Source organism: Bos grunniens, chromosome 3 (genome assembly GCF_055505025.1).
Source record: "Bos grunniens cultivar Pamir isolate PY7600 chromosome 3, Bosgru_T2T1.0, whole genome shotgun sequence".
In the NCBI taxonomy this organism is placed as follows: Eukaryota; Metazoa; Chordata; class Mammalia; order Artiodactyla; family Bovidae; genus Bos; species Bos grunniens.
The window spans coordinates 63,162,805-63,184,814 of record NC_141167.1 but is presented as its reverse complement, the minus strand read 5'-3'; the positions used below and the strand labels follow the sequence as shown (position 1 = coordinate 63,184,814).

The 22,010-nt window shown below is 35.5% G+C and overlaps 1 protein-coding gene and 1 long non-coding RNA gene across 29 annotated transcripts in view; one reads left to right on the top strand and one right to left on the bottom strand.

The window, feature by feature from the left end:
• The window catches only part of COL24A1 (collagen type XXIV alpha 1 chain), a 401,096-nt gene extending 381,499 nt beyond the window's left edge, over positions 1-19,597 (top strand). For all 27 annotated transcript variants that reach the window (XR_015160374.1, XM_086390890.1, XM_086390884.1 and 24 more), the window contains 5 exons: positions 6,233-6,298; positions 6,934-7,102; positions 11,872-11,981; positions 14,853-15,068; positions 18,152-19,597. Coding sequence is in view for 26 of the 27 variants with exons in the window: in XM_086390890.1 (XP_086247016.1) it covers positions 6,233-6,298; positions 6,934-7,102; positions 11,872-11,981; positions 14,853-15,068; positions 18,152-18,298 (708 nt within the window). In the remaining variant the exon portion in view is untranslated. The remainder of the gene's footprint in view (positions 1-6,232; positions 6,299-6,933; positions 7,103-11,871; positions 11,982-14,852; positions 15,069-18,151) is intronic.
• LOC147375711 (uncharacterized) overlaps positions 1-22,010 on the bottom strand; it is a 157,871-nt gene that overhangs the window by 91,859 nt on the left and 44,002 nt on the right. For both annotated transcript variants that reach the window (XR_015160381.1, XR_015160382.1), the window contains exon 2: positions 17,861-17,944. This is a non-coding gene — a long non-coding RNA (uncharacterized LOC147375711). The remainder of the gene's footprint in view (positions 1-17,860; positions 17,945-22,010) is intronic.

Here is a 22,010-nt window from a genome sequence, read left to right as displayed (position 1 = left end):
CTCAGCAGAATGTCTGATATAATTACTACTCACAAAATAAGAACTCCCTCCATTTTTTCCTGTTTCAGAATCCTAGGTCTCCTTCTTCAAACGTGCTTTTTTGCCAACCAGAGTTCTCCATGTTTTTAAGCTTTACATGAATCCTTCTCAGCGGTTGGTGGCTGTGGAAGCCCTTGGACTTCTCGTGTATCAGTATTTGCTCGTGATTTATTATAACCCCAAACTCACTACTCCTATCTTTGAGGCAATACTTTTGTTGCTTCATTATCAGCTATCATCTCCTGGCCTCAGTGTTTCAGATTGATTTCTGTTACGTGTTGTATCTTTGTTTTCCCACTTCTTACAAGAGGTCTCCTATCTTTAACCTCACCCATGCCCCATTTCTACAGAATTCTGGTCAAATGCAGCAGTCTTTGGTCTGATTTCCTGCCTAACCAAGATTCACTAATGGCTACACAATTCAGACAAATGGCCAGTCCCATGCCTTCCAAGTCTTGCTTACATGCTTCTCTGCTTTGGATCTTTGAAATTTCAGGCTGGTTGATCACTGCAATCCACTCCTGGTGGGTCAGGAACTCTTCATTCCCTTCAGCTTTTCATCAGGACAAGGAAAAACTTTTAAGCAAAGTGCCACAGGAAGATTGTCTCCTTGGAAACAAGAGATCTATTTCTCTAAGGTTTTTTTTTAATTATTCCCCCTTTCTGTCTGATGGGGATTGAAACCTTCCCTGGCATGAACATCAGTGCAAATGTCTTTTTTAAAAAAATCTTTACTCTCCACTTCTCTATTCTTCCTTGATTCCTCAATCATCACAATGCATGGGTTAGAAAAACCCTGATCAGTTGCCTTCTCACTTTATAATGACTTTGATATATCATAGGCACCTTCCTAATAAAGAACAAGTTGTAGAAAGATCATACATCATTGGTAAATTAAATGTGTTTTGTGAAAATGTTTACATTGAAGTGCTAGATTTGGGGTCACCATTTCCCTCTCTCACTTGGAAAATATATGTGTTCCTATACAGCCAAAATGAATTAGGACTCATGAGAGATTTTTGCTCTGAGAAAAATGTGGATAAAAATATGTAACTTTGAGGAATTAGTAAGAGTATTGAATGAAAAAATACGTGTGCTATATACTGTGTTGTTAGCTTTGATTTTATCTCCAAGAAATCAGTGCCAAATCCAATATCATGAAGCATTTCCCATATACTTTTTTCTAAGAGTTTTAGAGTTTTAGCTCTTACCTTTAATTATCTGACCCATTTTGAGTTAATTTTTGTTTATAAGTAAGAGTCTAACCTCATTGGGTTTCATGTGGATATCAAATTTTCCCAGTACGATTTGTTGACAGACTGTTCTTTATAGGGAATGGCCTTGACACCTTTCTCAAAAACTATTTAACCATATGTGTAAGTGTTTATTCCTGCACTCTATTTCATTGGTCTATGTGTCTATGTGTATGCCAGTACCACACTGCTTTGATTATTGTTAAATTTGTAGTAAGTTTTGAAATTGAAGTATGAAACCTCCAACTTTGTTGTCCTTCTTCAAAATTGTTTGGGATATATACTCTCTTTCATAGTTACTAGTACAGTTATCTTTACCAGTGATATTTATTTCTTCATGTGGATTCAAACTTCTGTCTTGTATCCTTTATTTCTGTCCAAAGAACTCCCTTTATTGTTTTTCTAGGAAGGGTTTGCTAGTGGTAAGTTACCTCAGCTTTTGTTTATATGGGCATGTCTTAATTTTTCCTTCTTCATGAAGGATAGTTTTACTGGATATAGAATTCTTGGTTAACAGTCTTTTCTTTCAGCACTCCAAAAATGTCATCCTACTGCTTTCTCACCTTTATGGTTTTTGATGAAAAATCCCATCCCTTGGATATGATGAGTCTCTTCTCACTGCATTTAAGATTCCCTATTTTTAACTTTCAACAGTTTGATTATGAGATATCTAAGGGAATTCATTGAGCTTCTTTGATGCAGAGATTAATATTTTTCATCAAATTTGGGACATTTTCAGCGATTATTTCTGGAAATATTCTTTCTGCCCCCTTTTTTCTGAGACTCCTATCATGCATACATTGGTATGTTTTATGGTGTCTGTAGGTCTATGAGTCTATTCATTTTCTGAGTTAATTCTTCTTTTTACTCCTCTGACTGGATAATCTCAATAAACTGTTTTCAAGCTCACTGATTCTTTGTTGTGTACTGAAATCTACAGTTGAGCCTCTCAAGTAAATTTTGATTTCAGGTACTGAATTTTAATTTTCAACTGCAAAATTTATACTTGGTTCTTTTCTATAATTTCTCTTTACATTTTTTATTTGATAAGACATTTTTTCATGCTTTAGTTCTGTATACATGATTTCCCTTAGTTCTTTGAATATATTTAAAATAGCTAATCAAAGTTTTGTCTACTACATTCAACATGTGCGCTTCCACAGGGACAATTTCCATTGATTGCTTGATTTTTTCCCATGTATAGGAGTCACACTTTGTTACTTAGCATGGCTTGTCAATTTTTTTGGAAAACTGAACATTTTAAATAATATAGAGTGGCATCTCTGAAAGTCAAATTATTCACCCCAACCTTAGTGTTTAGTGTTGTTATTTGTTGTTTTTGTTATTTAGTGACTTTTCCTAATAAAGTCTGTGTTCTTTGACATATGGGAACACTAAAGTCTCTACTCAGTTAGTTTAGTGGTCAACTAAGGGTTGAAGAGAGGTTTCCTTAAATGCCAGAACTAATGTTTCCCAGTTTGGGCCAAGGGTCTCTGTGAGCATGTTGGAGCATCCCTTCAGTTCTCAGCCAGGCAACTGACAACTGTACCCAAGTCTTAACTGCATATTTTCACAGAGCCTGAAGATGAGCCAGAGGAGACAGCTTAAGACCTTCTTGTGTTTTTCTGATCATGTGCCCAGCCCTATGCATTTCCAGGAATATGTCACACCAGAGCATTTCAGAATTTCTAAGGACATCTTACTCCCTGATTTTTGCCTGTTTGCCCCAACTGTTTTCTAATGTTTCTAGCAGCCACAAAGTTAAACTATTCCATCTAAATTTTTTTAAATGTTCCTCAGGAGAGACTTTCTGCACTGAGTGAGCTCTGAGTCAGGTAAAATAAAGACAGCCTTGCAAGTGGTATCTTTAAGGGAACCCACCAGACAGGTCAAATAACAACATTTCACTGGAAAGGAGGCTTTGAAGCAACTCTCAGCCCCATTCTGCTCCCTCCTGTGGTTTCCAGGCTTCTTGTTTTCACTGCAATTGCAGGCTGTTGGTTTTTAAAGCTACCACAGAGCTGGAAAGAGAGGCATGGGAATAGGGCAAATTAAAGCTTTACAGAGCTCACTGCCCTTCCTAAAATTCAGCTATTTTTCTGAAGTGAATGCTCCCCAGATTTACAGCAAGCATTTTGTTAATTTCTGTAATTCTGAAATACTTCATTCTGACATTCTTTTTTCCAGTTTTCTCATTGCTTTTATAGAAGAGAGAATTCTGGGAGGTCATTATTCCACCATTTTTCCTGTCTCCTAAGTCTCTGATCTTTAGCACACATTTTTAAAATATTCTGTGTGATGAAATGGAAGAGCATATAGATCAGTTCTGTTGCATTGAAGTACGGTGGTTGACTCAAAAGTGCTTGTGGAATTCAGTTGCAAGCTGAAGTAGCTGCTTTTTTCATGGAACACCATTTTTACTTGTCAGAATGACAGTTGTTTAAACATGAGTATTTGGCAGATATTTTCTTGAAAATGAATTAAGTGAGCCTGTCATTTTAAGGAGAACAACTGACAACTTGATACCAATAGTAAATTTCAAGCTTTCAAGCAACAGTAACAAGTGAAAGCTTGTATCTATTACAAGTTTGACAACTTCCCAATAGTTGTGTTTTTCTGATGGGATTGGTGATGATGTTAATGAATGTAATCTTTTGATACAACATAATGAAACTTGTATTTGGAAAGACTGCATTATTTCATTAACCATTTTCCAAATAATTGAATCATGAATTTTTTTAAAAATCATGATTTTTAACAAAGTAGGTAAGTGATTTTTTTTAGAATCCATCTTTTAGGTTTGATAGATTAATAGATTTTAATACAGTATAAAATTTATAGGTAAGTTTTCAGACTTCACATTTCACACATTTCACACTTAATTAACTCCCACTTGTCAAGTTGTGGTATAATATCAAAGAAGAATATCCACAATTATTTGAAAAGGCTACTAAAATATTTTCTTGCCAACTGCATATCTTCTTTAAGGCCAGATTTTGTTCATATAGTTCTTCATATAGTTCAGCTAAAATAACATTTTAATAGATTGAAAATAGAAGCAAATGTGAGAATCTAGCTATTTCCTGTTAATTCAGACATTAAAGAGAATACATAAGTTATAAAACAGTGCCACTCTTCTTACAAATTTTTTAGTTTTCAAAAGTTAATTTTTCATTAAAAATATTTATATTAACATGTAGTAGCTTTATTTAAAGGTAATTAACACAGTTTTAAATTTTATATTTTAATTCATACTATGGTAAATATTATAAGTTATAATATATAATATTATATAATATATATATAATATAATATAATAAGTTAAATATTATAAGTTATAATATAATTATAAGTTATATAATATTATAAGTTATAATATAAAAGTTATAATTCACATAAATAAAAGTTCTTTAAAGCCCTTTATATTTATTTATTTAAAAGTACAACAGGGTCCTGAGTCAGAAGACCCTGAGAACTGCTTATTGCTAGTTTTTCTATGATCAAAGCTCTAATGACAAATAAAGGTGGCTGTTGTTTCCTACTTAATTCAATTGCCCATATTTAGTGCCAATATTTTGTTGTGACCCATGTCCAAAATCTGCCAATTCTCACAAACATGGTCAGAATTAACTTGCACAGAATTTTTAATGCTAAAGCCTTTCTTCTTGAGTAGGCCATGCTTCTCTATCTCCAGGCCTTTGTGCTGGCACCTCTGCCTAGAAAACTCTCCCACCCAATCTCCTAACAATTCATATTTATTCTTCAGATCTCAGTTCAAATATCACTACCTCCAGGAAGCCTATGCAGATCTATTCCTTCCAAGTCTCTTATATCCTCCAAATTTGATTAAATAAGACTCCATTATTTCTCTTATAGGTCCATGCACTTTTCTTTAATAGCACATATCCCAATTTGTAAATGTGTTATTTTTTAGATTATGTGATTGGTGCCTTTATTGACTTCTAAACTTTAGCTCTACAAGGGCAAGGTTGTTTTGTTTTGTATTATTTGCTTACCATTTTATCCTCAAGATGTGTTTGGCAGCATACATATGCAGAATGAGTCAAATATTTTCCAACATGAAAACCACATGTTGAGGCAAGGATGAGTATATTTTGTTGATTGTCCCATCATTTTAAATAGTTTCCAAATTATCAACCATGAGTTATGGGAGATGTTGAAAAGAGTTTCTATTATATGGACTTGCAAGTAAAAAGATAGCTCAGCAGTACAATCATTCTGAAAGAAATCAGATGCTTGATTTGCTCACACATACGCCATTTCATAGAATTTTCTCCCAACTTATGCTTCTTAGTTTCCAAGCTTTTTAAAAATTAAAATACAAAAAGACTTTTTACTAATGGTTATTCTGGGTCTTTCTCTAAAAATATCTTTTAATAAATTCTGGAGGAGATTATATTCATGTTGTATTATTTCTTTTGGGACTAATGACACATTTTCCAACTTCAGAAATTGTTTTTAAGACCGCAGAAGTATCAGATTAAACTAATGTGGTGACTACCTCAGGATAGTAATATTTTATTCTATTTTTCTTCCAAGAATGTAACTGTTAAAAATTACTACAGTTATTTATTCTTCACTTTACAATTTATTAACGGAGGGGATCATATTTCATTCTTCTTCCATGTAATTAACTTTTGTGTGTGTTTTCAGGCAGTAGAGACAAGTAGTTTTTCATTTGCGAACTCTGGACTTTGGTCCTGTTTTAATTAGGAGACTTGAAATTTGGATGAAGGCAGCATATTGTCCTTTCAGATAGCTAGGCAATATTTGTGAGATCAGTCTAACCATAAGAGTTACAAACCCCTTTCAGATAATAAGTCTAGTATGCTTTAACAGCAGTGCTTTCAGAATTTATAGCCTTTAGAGCACTCAGTGTTGATCTTATTGCTAATCTCAAATGGTTTTGTTTTACACAGAAACAAATGGATATCAATGCTGCTATTCAAGCCTTGATTGAATCACATACTGCCCTACAGATGGAGGTAATATATCTGCCTTTATTTACATTGGCACACTCAATCTACAAAGTAAACAGAAATATTTTTTCAAAGGCCAAAATGTGACTTTATCTCAAGGCCTGTATTTACAAGAGATTAAAAGTAATGAAACCATTTTTAAGGACAAAGAAAACAATTTTAATAAATAGAAATACATCCATAAGATTTTTAAGGAAAACATTTAAAACAAAAATATTGTCAAAGGATTTTCAAAATAAGAATTTGGTATTACAGAAGAAAATAGTTAAATGAAGTTAGTCATTTCTTAAAACGGCGTCTATCTATCATCACTATTCATTTTTTTAAGCTCTATTTATTCCTTGTATATAGGTTTTTTTTTTTAAATTATGCTATAGGGATAGTAATTGTTAAGTTTTATGTCAGCTTGAAAAGTAGACTTTTGAGTGTGAATTTAACCTCTTGTTGGGATCAAGATTAACAAAACACAAATATGCTTATAGTTAAATATAAACTGTTCTTTGTATCCTACTCTCAACTCACTGCACACAATAAGAGTACACTTTTCTTCTGTCTTGATCTTTGTTGATCACTTGGGTTACCTACTGGTAATGACTACTCTATGCTTCTTTGCTAATATGATTTTCATGATGACTTGGCAGAGCTACCAGAATACTGAAGTGACTTTAATTGACCACAGTGCAGAGATCTTCAAAACCTTGAACTATCTTGGCAATTTACTACACACCATCAAGCATCCTCTTGGCACACGAGATAATCCAGCACAAATCTGCAAAGATTTGCTTAACTGTGAACACAAAGTATCAGACGGTAAGTTATTGGTTTTGTTAAACTGTGATATTTCATTTCATCATTTCAGTGTGTTTGAGATTTCGAGTGTGTTTATGCCAAATCTTATGATTTTTGATAAAACCCTGGCAGAGGCATTTTAAGGTCATCAAGAACCAAATACGTACTTCTTAAGGTAAATGTGATTTCTGATATCAAAGTATCCTTTTTTTAAGGGTTTGCTTTATAAAGATCTTCTACTACAAAATCTGACATATCCCCAGATTTTCTTACCCCATCTATGTCACTCACGTATACTCTGTGCTTGGAATACATGTTAAAAATAAAAAATAGGAAAGGTTAACTTTTGAACTAACAGACAATATTATCTGTCAGGACCACCAGAGTTGGCAACATGAAGAAAGAGATCATAGTTCCCCCCTCTACTACACTCCCTAAAATTAATTTTTACATAAAATGGGATTTAAATGCCTCATTTTGGAATCTGACTGTAAAGATGGAGGCTTGTCATGCTTGGAATCGTCTTGTCCTCACATTGATACCTCAAAATCCATTAGCCAGAGTTGCAAAAATAGAGTCATCAAGCAAAAGGTTTAAAGCAAATGGAGGAGCCATTACTATCTGATGATCAACAGAGAAACCCTGTCTGCTACAATATGTCATTTAATTTTAATTTTGATGGGGTCTATATAGTCAGCTATACAATCAATATGAGTAGTTATTTTCGGTAAAAACTCTAGTCCTAACATACAATGATATATATGCTGATTTGAAAATAAGTTACTTAATTCTGTAGGATGGACAGTAGTGAATATTTTATTTTTTATACACATGTGTTTACATACAAATATACATGTATAAATACATATTTTTCCAAAAGCATCTTCCATTCTAGAAGTATAGCAAACATATTTGTTTTATTTATATTAATAAAATGCTAACCTCTATAGATGTTTCCTGCCTTAGATTATCACAAAAACAAATATTTCTAGTTATAGCTGCCCATCATAATCAAATTTGACTCTTTCCTATATTTGAGGGTATAAAAATGTAATTCTATAGAACTGAAAGGAACAAAGACATTATAGGGCATACCAATTACTAAAATCTAATTCAAGGTCTGCCTTCCTCATAGGAGAAATAGCTAAGTTGTGTGGCTTGCAAGGTATCAGGAAAGTATTTATGCCCAAAAATACTTTCATCACTAGGAGATTGTAAGTGCAGTAGAAAAACACAAAACAACAGGGAATGGGGGATATGATAGAAAGTAGGGTTGAGGGTGAAGTTTTAAATAGAGTAGGTAGATAAATCATCTCTGAGAAAGTGACCTTTAGGCAATATCAGGAGGAGGTAAGGGAAGAAGCCACAGGAAATCTGGGAGAAAGAGCTTTCCAGGAAGAAAGAACAAATGCAAAGACCCTGAACCTGTGTTTAGCATGTCCTATTAGCAAGAAGGTTCAGGTGACTGGAAGAGGTTCATAAGGAGAAGAATGGTAGGAAATGAAATCAGAAAGATGTCAAGAAACCAGATTATATAGGATATTATAGGCTAATCAAAAGACTCCTGCTCTTACTCTGAATAGAATGGAAAGATTTAGAAGAGTTAGAGCAAAGGACTGACAAGACTTGACTTAAATTTTGAAAATGTTACTCTTGGTGATGTATTGCAAATATAATGAGGGCAGGGTAGAAGGAGCCATTGAGAAAGCTACAAAATTAATCCAATAAGGGATGATGATGTTTTGGACTAGAGTTAGTGGTGGGAAAGTGGTAAGAAATGGTTAAATCTTTGGATAAGCTTTAAGGTAGAGCCAACAGGTTTTTTTGTTGATAATTCAGATATGGATTTTGAGAGAAACAGAATGGTAAAGAATGACGCTAAGAGTTTTGACTAAAGGACTAGAAGAGTGGAATTGCTGCCTATACAGATAGAGAGGCAAGTTTGGAATCAAGATGAGGAGTTCAGTTTTGGATGTGTTTGAGATGTCTGTTAGACATTCAAGGAAGTATGTCAAGTAAATAGTTGGCTATTCAGGAGAGAGGTCAGGAGAGAGGCCCTGGTTATGGATAAAATATATAAAGTAATTTGCATATAAATAGCATCTGGTGCCCTGAAACTCTCTAGGACTACCTAAAGAGTAGATTTTTTAAAAGTTCTAAAAGCTGTGCCTTAGAACTCTTCCATGTTTAGAGATCAGGGAGTTGAGGAGGAACTAGCAAAGAAAGCTAAAAAGAAGCTGTCACTGAGATAGGAGAAAAAGTAGATGAATGTGAAGAAAATGTTTGCCTGAAGAGGCAGGGATCTACTTGGCCAATGTCAAGTTAGGTGAGGACTGAAAAAGGCTACTAGATTTAGTAATGGGACGTTCTTTGATGCTCTTTGCAAGAGCAGTTTAGAAGAATGGTAGCAGTTAAAACTGTATCAGGTTTTAAGAGAAAATGGTGGAGCTGGAGAGTTTCCACTCTCAGTTATGAAGCAGGTAATTCAATTTGCCTAACTAAATTTTTAAAAAGTTAAAAAACATAAAATACTGACAAAGTAGTAAGGATTTTGAAGAACACAGCACAAATGGGCACACACTTACAGCTGTTTTTGCCCTGGGTGCATCCAGCAACGGAGTAGTGCAATAGGAGATCAAAGGCTGGAATCCGAAGCCCACAGATAGTGGGGATTCAGGCTTTCAAAGGGCTATACTCTGGGAGTAAAAATGATGGGATCAAAGAATTACTGGAGTCAGGACACTAGAGGGAATGAGCCAAAATGAGAAGAGAGGTGAAATCATGGAGGAGATCTAGCTGTAGGTAATAAACCTAAAAAAAGACTAGGGCATGGCCTTGGGAGTTAATGATGAAAGGAAACAGAACAGGAGAAGGGCACAAAAAAATTGGTGGGAAAGAGTTGGAGGAACTGAGTAGAGGTCAGAATATTACAGATATCAACCACATGGATGTAAAATCACCACGAATTAGGTTATAAAGAGCTAGCCAAAAGCTAAAATCAAAGAAATAAAGCTGATGATGGCAACAGGAACAGGTGACAGGCGATAGAGTGCGATGACAACAATTTTACCACGGAGTGTTCTCAGACTGAAAGCAGGGATAATGGTCTGTAAGTGGCAACAAGGAGCAAGAAAGGCCCCTTCCTGACTCAGGCACAACGCTATAGAGGCTGTGGCAGAAAGGGCTCGCATGGAAGCAGTGTTCTCGGGAGAGAGCCAATTTTGAGTTCAAGCATTTAGGCCTACAAAAGATGTATTATGGTATAATGCTTATATCCAAAAAAAAAAAAAAATGAAGCCCCCTACCAATTCACCAGTGAACAACAATGCCTGAGTTCAAAGCACTCCAACCCATATAAGAATGAGCTCTTGCTTGATGGAAAACCTTTTATAAAGCTTATATGTTGGCTCACATAGTAGAGGAAACTATTTCTTGAATGAGAGGAGATGATGAGTCAAGATATATGTCTGCCTCACTAGTTAAGACTGTAAGCCTGCATCAGATCCTGGTTTTTAAAAAGCCAGCTGTAATTTCTACAAACTACAAAATGTCCAACATTCTGAGGAAATCGGGGCGGGGTGGGAAATGGGATACAGAGGTGATATTAGGACTTTTTCACCCTTTTCTTCCATATTTCAGTATAGATCAGTGATTCTCCAAATATCATCCATGAACCAGAATTAGATGCAGATTCTCAAGCCCCATCCCAAATGTAATGATTTAGTAACTCTAGGGGTGGGGCCCAGCTCTTTTAACAACGTCACCAGTCTGAAAACCACTGCAATAGAGATAGTCCCCTAGTCTTGGAAGCAACAATTCAAGTTTTCATTTTGTAGGATTAGAAGAATAGTAGAGGGGGAATGGTCGAGGATGTGTGTAAATCTACAATGACATACCAGGGCAAGCCCAGAATGAGCAAGAGAAAATCTTTGCTATGGGAAAAAAAATGAAACAAACAAGGGTTTTCTACCTATTATAGAAAATGGCCTTTAACAAATACTATTTGTTTTGTCTTGCCTTTTTAATGCAAGAAGGCAGGGCCATCTCATTCAAAAATTCCTACTCTTTGCATTTAGAATAAGGTGCTGTTTGAATATTCTGAGCCTGTTATTCCAGAATTAAGATGCTACCCCAGTACTTTTCAGTTTGAATATGTCCTAAAGTCCAACTTTATGCCCCATTTGATTCTCCTGGCCACTCAATGGATGCAAAGGTTGGCAGGCTTACACTAGCTATAGAGACTTCAGTCTTTTCCACTCACAAATCTGAAAAGAAAGCACAAAAATAACCATTTAATTGTACACTTTTCTTCTGGAAACAAAAATGGTTATTCTTTTTAATTATCAATTAAACAAAGATATATTTTTCCTCAGGGAGACTAAAGAGGTTTCTATTTTTAAAATATATATATTCATTTTTAAGCTCTGTAAGGACATAGAACAAAAATACACACCTATCCTACATTAATTTCAGCTTCTCTATTAACTTTGTAGACAATTCACTTAAGTTGCTGAGTTCATTTTATCTATAGCATGAAGTAACAGATATAGCCATTCAATTATTTTTTATTAAAATTATGAAATGGCCTTAAATTGATAGGTATGTGAAAAATATAGTATTTTCACTATCAGTTTAACATAATGCTTGCAGCTTTTACTTTTTCACTAAATGTATTGATTTAAATGTATGATCTTCATAAACTTCTAAGTTTTTTAAGTATGATACTTTTTAAGGATTGTTCAGAAATATTTTAGCATGTCATTTAAATGTTTTTGTTTCACAATAAACAGGAAAATACTGGATTGATCCAAATCTTGGATGCCCTTCAGATGCCATTGAGGTTTTCTGCAATTTCAGTGCTGGTGGTCAGACATGTTTATCTCCTATCTCTGTGACAAAGGTAAATTCTGAATTTGGCATATATACTGGTACTTGCCCACTATCAGTAAATAGTGATTTTTTAAAAATCTTCCACTTTAAATAATTATGAATTTTATGAGTAGAAGCAAGATATTCTCTACCATATATGAGAAAGAAACTTTTTGGTTTTTAAAACTAATCCTGTTAATTCTTGACATTTTGATTACGTATTTTTATGACTGGCTTAGTTTGGCTTACTCTACTGACTATGCTTTTTAAATCCCTTTTAAAAATGTAAAACATATGTTTTTATGCTCATGCATTCATTAGAAAATTCCCAAACAGCTGCAGTGCTTGTATTCAGTAATCAGTTACCTAAAGTTTTTACTGAAAATGACATCATCATCATTAAAAGAAGAATTCTGCCACAAAACTTGCTATTTTTGGTGATTGGGAACAAAAATAACCTCCCTGAAATATCCACTGGGTAGTATTTAAAACATCTTATACGTATAATTATATAAACTAAATGTTTAGAATGAACAAAAGTTAGTTTGGTATAACACTGGGTATTGTAACAAGCATTTCTCAATCCTAAAGCTTAGTTCTACCCATAACATATATCAAAAAAAACAAAACTGCATTTTTTTCTTTTTCTGGTTTTCCCAAGAACTAATTTTTCGTTGACAAAGAACTGATACATGGACCTACTGTGTGTTTTTTCCACCATAAGAAGGCAGAAGCTAAAAAGTACAGTGTGTCAGTCTCTCCAACTGCTTAGAACTAGACTGTCGTCTTCTCCTGAAATGCTCCCCCTCATTAACCGGGGTGTTTCATCCACTCATCTCATTAGGCATTCACCACTGTTGCCCAAAGCAGAACAGGGGAGGACTCTTCTATTCCTGTGGAGTCTGTGTAATGCTAATGAGGAGCAGTAAGATCACCTTGCTTCCAAACAACCCACATATTCACCCTCATGCCCCTGGGTTTCAAAGAAGAATCAGTGAAGGAGCCATATTCCAGTTCTTTCCTTGGCTGAATCACTTCCCCCATTTCTCCCATCCATAAATTGAACCTGAGAAAGACTGCACGGGTAATGGAAAGAATAGTAGACTTGGAATCAGGGACCTGGATTCTAATTTCTGTTCCTCTGAAAACCTGGGAAATGATACTGTGAACCACCAGAAAGCCCACTCCTTGCCAGGCACTGTGCTCACTAAATGACACTTGACAACTCACACCCTTGTAACAATCCTGTATTGGGGTTACACCCAAACTTGCCAATAAGGAAACTGGGCTTAGAAAGGCTCCATATTTCACAGGTTTGTAGTTCTCATTTGCAAAATCAAAGAATGTGAACTGCTTCCGTTCTAATGCTCCTCATGATGATCCTTCCATGTTTTCATCCTTATGCCTCACCCCCCAACCTTTGCCTTTCTTCTCATTCCCTACAGTTTTTTGCTGCTGTTCTATTACCTTATAACTGATATTCTGATTTGGTGACTGGAGATTAGTATAAACTCCTCAGTAGGAACCACTTCTATTCATTTGTTATGACCATACCTCTGTTTAAATAATGTTAAAATGATGATGATATCTAAAGCTACAGAAAAATCTGCTTCCTTGTCCAAATCTAGACACTTCTTGCTCCAGTACTACCCTACATTGTTCACTTTATTAGTTAGTATTTGTTCATGCATTCATTCATGCAATAAACAGCTATCAACAACTAACTGTATGACCAAAACTGCATTGCTGCTACTGCTGCTGCTAAGTCACTTCAGTTGTGTCTGACTCTGTGGGACCCCATAGACAGCAGCCCACCAGGCTCCCCCGTCCCTGGGATTCTCCAGGCAAGAACATTGGAGTGGGTTGCCATTTCCTTCTGCAAGGCATGAAAGTGAAAAGTGAAAGTGAAGTCACCCAGTCGTGTCCAACTCTTAGCAACCCCATGGACTGCAGCCCACCAGGCTCCTCCATCCATGGGATTTTCCAGGCAAGAGTACTGGAGTGGGGCGCCATCGCAGGGGTTGGCTAACACAAAGATTAAGATTCTTTGTCTTTAAAGGCTCCATAATTAAAATAATTCAACCAATTAATTATCACAACTTTTAATTTATCATTGGAAACTAAAAAAATAAATCTTCAAATGAAAGCACAGGCAGAATTTCAGATTTTTATGAAAGAAATTTTAAGCAATAATCCACAACAAATTATTAATACACCTTAAATGACATTATGCAAACTATTTTTTTTTTAGTCATATTTAGTTGCCTAGTGGGAGAAGGCAATGGCACCCCACTCCAGTACTCTTGCCTGGAAAGTCCCATGGGTGGAGGAGCCTGGTAGGCTGCAGTCCATGGGGTCGCTAAGAGTCGGACATGACTGAGTGACTTCACTTTCACTTTTCACTTTCATGCATTGGAGAAGGAAATGGTAACCCACTCCAGTGTTCTTGCCTGGAGAATCCCAGGGACAGAGGAGCCTGATGGGCTGCTGTCTGTGGGGTCACACAGAGTTGGACACGACTGAAGAGACTTAGCAGCAGCAGCAGTTGCCTAGTGATATGCTAAAGCCAGCTCATACTGCTCAGGAGAGCCTATTTATTGTTAAGATCTCTTGTGAATTTCATATTAAGTGACACCACCTTGATAGCCTAAAACCAGCCATGGTAGAAGTATTTACAACTATGGAAATTCAGAAATTGCTATAAATCGGGGGTGCCCTCCTGCCCCACCCCTGCAAGGGCCAGTGGTTAAGCATTTACCAGTACACCACTGACTGGCACTTAAATGTCCTAAAAAGTAGCTTTCTCAAGACTGCCTTTTGAGGGCTTTCTTCAAGTTTCTCCAAACTATAAATTTTTCAGTTGCCATATCTTCTGACTTGCATATTGTTTCAATGACATTAGTTGGAGTTTGGAATCGGGAAAGTCCAGATGAACTTCCTTCATTTACTGAGCTCAGAAGCCACCCATATCATCACCATTCATTGTCTAAACACTCCAGTGTGGACAAGTCCTCAGACAAGTGGCTCAGGATTGACTCTTGGTTTCAAGGGATGGAATGGTCAGATTTTTGAAGAAAACACTCTACTTGAACCTAAAGTGCTTTCAAATGACTGCAAGGTAAGGGAATGGCATGTTTAGAATTATTCAATATAACTAACTTAAAATTGATGACTATATATAATTAACATAAGAGTAAAACTGTATAATTAATATGAGAGTAAAACATTGTAAATTGCAGCTACAGAAGAATAAGTTTTAATGTGCCTAATGTGTAATAACCATACATTTTTCATAGTCAATTATTCATTTATATCAATTTTTGTCACACCCATTGATCATCGATGAAGTTTTATATGCAAAACAGGTGTCATTAATGTATTAATTTTTATTCCCCATATGAAATAATTATAGATGATAGCAGACGGAGCATAAGGGCCTATAGACAAATGTTTTCTTTTGTATATTTTTACCACTGTGATTCTGCATCTCATTACTTGATGAAAAACAGGTTATAGAGGCCAGTCAGGTTTATTTCATATTTTGTCAGTCCCCATACCTGATGCCAAATAATGGGCAAAATGGCAGTTTGACTCTACAAATCAATATCTGAATCATAGCCCATTTTTCCTATTAAAATTAAATACTAATGAAGAGTTTATAATATTAAAACATTGTATTGTAGAGCAGGTGTTGGCAAACTACAATCCACAGAATAAATCTAGCCCAGCATTCACTTTACTAAATATATGTTACTGAAACACAGCCACACTCATTCATCTCTTTATTATCTAGGGCTGTTATCACACTGAGTCAAGTATATGAGTCAAGAGTCAAGTGTATATGGCAGAGTCAAGTATATATGACCCACAAAACCTGGAGTTTGCTGACCCCTATTATAGTTATCCACTTACATATCATTAACTTCTTTAAGGAGCTTAGTCTCCTGCTCTTATGTATCATGAAGCCCATGATTTAAAATGTCTTATATTTAGAGTGTTTTAGTTTTTCACAACTAGAGTGCTTTACTTTTTCACATTTCACTTTCAGATAAACTACACTTGCATATTTGAAAAATCATAAAACAAATAGTCAGAAATATATGGCTCACTCTCTGTAGGTGAAGAAATCAGCATTACCAACAAAATTAACTTTCACAATTTTGTCCAGAAACTTTTGGTGACTCATTACTATTTCTGACACACAATCAAAACTTACCAGCAGTTAGAAGGAGAAGGCAATGGCACCCCACTCTAGTACTCTTGCCTGGAAAGTCCCATGGACGGAGGAGCCTGGTGGGCTGTAGTCCATGGGGTCGCTGAGGGTCGGACACGACTGAGCGACTTCACTTTCACTTTTCACTTTCATGCATTGGAGAAGGAAATGGCAACCCACTCCAGTGTTCTTGCCTGGAGAATCCCAGGGACGGGGGAGCCTGGTGGGCTGCCGTCTATGGGTCGCACAGAGTCAGACACGACTGAAGCAACTTAGCAGCAGCAGCAGCAGTTAGAATAGTCAGGCTCCAATCTATTTTTCAAGCTTGGGCTTTCACTGACTGTGTACCCTGAACTCTGGTCAAACTGATCTATTTATAATAATATCAACAACAATTCCTACTTCTAATTATTGGGGACTTATTAGATGACAGGTACTATGTATTACATACATTATTTAATTATAACAGCTCTATAAAGAAGTTACTATTAGTATCATTTTATAGGTAAGAAAAACTGAAGGCACAGAGGTTAAGTAACTTGTTCAAGGTACAGCAGAGCAAGAAATCAACCCTAAGTGTGTACAGTTCCAAAGTCAATGCCACACTATATTACCAGGGACTTTTAACGGAAAGCTCACTTAATCCTCACTAATTCACATTTTCTATGTGGGAATACCTATACCTGGGTGTCTATCAAAATCTGTGCACTTAAACCCCATGCTAGGCTTATTTTCACAACCACCTTCTACCTTTGCAACTGTTTTGCTTTTTTCTATTCATGTCATTCCCCTTCTCTGAAATGCTGTTCTCTACTCCTCTAACCAAGTGGAAATTGTAGGCATACTTCAAGGCCTATCTTCAATTCTGAATATACAAGGCTTTACCCTGACTCTTCTAGTTGGAAATGAGGAACTCAGCATTCACTCTTTATATTCGTTATGATGCATGTCATACATGGCCTTATATTACGGCTGTTTGCTTCGCCTCTCCCTGACTAAATTTATAAGCTGCAAGAACTCAGAAGCCAGAATTTACTCATCTTCGTATTTCTCAAGAACTGTAAGAAACTGGAGGATTACATTTTATTCAACTGTGCCAAAAATACCTAGTCTTCAACAAATATTGTTTGAGACTTAATGAAGTTACAGAGAATTCCAGCCTAGTTATTACCCCAAGGTTATGACTTTGGCCATTTATTTTCTGAGAGCTTCTATTGCCTTAACTTAAAATGGAATTGATAGCTTCAATAATCTCCAAAGTTCCTTCAAATTCTAAAATTTATACCATGATAATTCTGTGAATGAGTAAATGAATAAACCTCTGTATAAAAATCTTCACAAAGCTAGTTAACTGTTTCTCTATTTTGTCTTCCTGAAACTTAATCAGAGCATAGTTTTTATTTTATAATAGAATTTACCCTCCAAAAAAAGAGCATACAGTAATAAAAGGAAACAGAAAGGCCTAGAAAGAAAGGAAAGGAGGAATGAAACTATATAAACAGTAACCACAGAATAGAAAAAAAGAAACCTAACAGATAATTCAACATAATTATAATTTACTTGTACTGAAGGGATTCTGCATATTTCCTGCCTAGAGTACAGAGACAGTAAGCAGGCTCATTCCCTCTCATCCAAGACAAGTTTCCATCCTGAAGCATCAGTCCCAAATAAAGGAAAAAAAAATGGTTATTACTCACATTAGACGCAGGCATATCTGGTCCAATGATCCACAGACAACAGAAACAGGAAGCCTCAAGAAAAATCAGAATATACAATGCCATCTAGAAAATGGAATAAGCATATATTTTCAGTTATTCATAGTAACTGTTACCCATTCATTGAGCACTTACTCTGTGCCTGGCATTATTCTAGGCACTTTCTATTCATTATTTCTAATCCTGAAATCTACACTGTCAATGAAAAGACATTGTCTTTTCTGCTGCTAACGGAAAAATTACAGATCGAAGCATTTTGTTCTTATTTTTCAGATTCAAGATGGCAGCTGGCATAAGGCAAAATTCCTTTTTCACACCCAGGACCCTAGTCAACTTCCAGTAATAGAAGTACAAAAACTTCCTCATCTCAAAACCGAACGGAAGTACTACATTGAAAGCAGTTCCGTATGCTTTCTCTAAGGTCTCTGAATTAGTTCAGAATGCATGCTGTTGGCCAGGTAATTGTTGCAGAGGGGAAAATATAGACAGAAAGGTACTATTGGATATCATGAAATACATGGAATAAAGCATTGGCTAAATTTTAAAGAATCTCAGGAAGAAAAGACTTCCTCCTAAGAAGGAGACAAGGCATTTTTTAAAGGACTATAACTGATAAAGTATTTAATTCTTTAAAAAATTATATTGATCTGAGCTTTCTTAGAGAATTCCCTAGAACTGAACATTTATAAACATGGAATTCTTCAGGGTATTCTATATTTTTTGACTGTCTGAGAGCAAAGTACCCATTAGACAGCTGGAGATGCAAAGCACTATGGAGCAATACTGGCTAATGCTCCCAAATGTGCAATGCTTCTGTCTAAAAACTGCAAGCCACAGTCTAATACGTCTTCTTTTCCCAAATACTAAGCTGTATTCAGGTCCCCAGTGGGCATATACATCTTAGCCGGTGGTACACTACCTCTTACGTGTTGCCTTTTTGTGTTGCTTGGTGCTCTTTCTAAAACAAGGTGCTTGTGGCTTTCATAAACTATTTTATTTCTTTATTCGTCTTTGTCATTCTTTAAGAGTGTATGTACTGGTTACATCAATATATATTTTGGTTGTTAGTACTTATTTTAATTTGTTTGGTCATATACTTAATAACAAGTAAAACATTATTTATGTGAAGTTATTTTAAAATTCTCTTTGTGGGTATAAAATCAAAGCCAGCACATTGTAACCTGTGCTTAAGCACAAGAGAATTGGGAGGGGGTTTTATTGTTTGTTTTAAATTGCTGTAAAAAATATTATAGGCCAGCTACATCCAGTAGTAGGTTTGGGTTAGAGTTTAGGGGTTGTGATATACTATTTTAAAAAATCCATGATCATCTGGAATGATATTTTGTGTATATATATTTTGTAAAGTTGTAATTCAGCAAATCTTTTGAAATTGCTGCTGTTTTAAATTATAAAAACTTTGTTTCTGTTTCATAGAAATTACATGTTTTTTAATAATTCATTGATTTTCTTTCACCGTTCTTAAATATAATGTGTTGGGACCTAAAAGAATTCAGTTTACCAGTCGTTAAAGCAACATTCAAGAAAACAAATACAGTCTTTTGCCATTTAAAATAGGCTAAGTTCAGACTTTCCTTGTCAGAGAAATGTTAAACATTAAAAATATTATACCTTTTGGTATATTGAAAAGCATGTACATCCATTATAAACATACCATCAAACCACACTTACCTATCTTTAATAAAAATGTGCTTTAATATCTTTTTTGGTGCTTTTTTTTAACCATACCCTTTCATTATGTAGGACAGCCTCTTTCGCTTAGACCTTCTGTACTGGGTACATTGCACTACTAGAAAGTATCTATTACATACCTATAAAAGGATTATAGGGCCTATTTCCTACTTAAAATAAGGTCATGGCATAGAAAGTCTCTCACATATGGTCAACTGATTTCTAACAAGGGTGCCAAGACCATTCAATGGAAGAAGGACAGTTTTTTCACCAAATAGTTTTGGGAAAACTGGACATCCATATGCAAAAGAATGAAATTGGACCTTTATCTTACATGATATACAAAAATTGACTCAAAATGATGAAAACTATTACTGTAAACAACATTTGGGATAATATCAGAAATTTTAAAAATAACATAAAATGTATCAAAGTCCTAAATGTAAGAGCTAAAACTACAAAACTCTTAAAACTTAGGTGAAGGCTTCATGACATTAGATTTAGCAATTATTTCCTGGATAGGGCAACAAAAGCACAGTTGACAAAAGAAAACAATAAACTGGACTATAGCAAAACTTAAAACTTCTGTGCAAGGGACACTATCAAAATAGTAAAAAGACATCCCACTGAATGGGAGAAAATAACTGGGCATTATATGTTCGATAAAGGATTACTATCCAAAGTATATGAAGAACCCTTGAAACCCGAAACCAAAAACAACAAAAACCCCTCAAGAAACCCAAAGTAAAAATGAGCAAAAGACTTAACAGACATTTCTCTGAAGATACACAAATGGCCAACAAATGAAAAGATACTCAACATCACTAGTCATTAGGTGCAAATCAAAACCATAGTTAAATACTATTTTGTACAAATTAAGATGGCTATTTCTGTCCCTCCAAAATAGGAAAATAACAAGTGTTGGTGAAGATATGAAGAAACTGTAACCCTTATAAATTACTGATGGGAATGCAAAATGGTACAACTGCTGTGGAAAATAACTTGGCAGTTCCTCAAAAGTTACATGTAGAATTACCATATATGATACAGTAATTCTACTTCACATATATACCCAAGAGAACTGAAAGAAGGAAACATATTTTTACACCAGTGTTCATAGAAATATCATATAGAAGAGCCAAAAGATGGAAATAACCCCAGTGTGTCAAGAGAGGAACTGATGAACAAAATGTGGTATGTACATGCTGCTGCTAAGTCACTTCAGTCGTGTCCGACTCTGTGTGACCCCATAGACGGCAGCCCATCAGGCTCCCCTGTCCCTGGGATTCTCCAGGCAAGAACACTGGAGTGGGTTGCCATTTCCTTCTCCGATGCCTGAAAGTGAAAAATGAAAGGTAAATTGCTCAGTCGTGTCCGACTCTTCACGACCCCATGGAATGCAGCTCACCAGGCTCCTCCATCCATGGGATTTTCCAGGCAAGAGTACTGGAGTGGGGTGCCATCGCCTTCTCCGGTATGTACATACATTGGCCTATTATTAAGCCTTGAAAATGAAATTCTGATGTATGCTCAAACATTGACATACCTTGAAAACATTATGCTACATGAAAAAAGGCAGACAAAAAAGGGTAAATATTGTATGATTCCATTCATATGAATTACCAAGAATAGACAAATGCCTAAACAGAAAATAGAGGTTTATCAGAGGCTAAATTGGGTAAAAATAAATTATTTTTTAAAGAATAGAGTTTCTGTTTGAAATAATGACAAATTTCTGGAGATGGGTGGTAATGACAGCTGTACAACAATATGAATATACTTAATGCAACTGAATTATACACTTAAAATTGGTCATTTTAATCATTTTATGTTGTATATTTTACCACAATTTTTCAAAATAGGGTTATGGCAAAGATGTCAGATTTCCTGATTGAGAAATAGAAATGTTTTTAAAAGGAGCCAAGACTGCTTCTCAGGTGGCTCAGAGGGTAAAGAGTCTGCCTGTAATGCAGGAGACCCATGTTCAGTCCCTGGGTTGGGATGTTTCCCTGGAGAAGGAAATGGCAACCCACTCCAGTATCCTTGCCTGGAAAATCTTATGGAGGGAGGACAATCCATAGGGTTGCAAAGAGTCAGGACTGAGTGACTTCACTTTCAGTTTCGCTTTCAAGACTGATTCTAAATATAAACCCACAGTTTATACTCTGGTTTCAGTTTATGTCCTATACCTTCTGTTCTCCCCCTACACACAAAAAAACTTTGTATCAGAGGCATAAATGATTTTCCTAGATTCCATTTCTGAAATATATATAAAATAGAAATACCTTACTTTGTGTTCATGTTTTGTTCCTGAAATATTAAAGCAAATTTTAATCAATTATAGGTGGTATAGTCTGGTAGTTAAGAATACTCTGAGGATGTGACTTTGGGTATATTATTTATTCTTCATTGTCCCAGTTTCTTCACTATAAAATGGGGATTA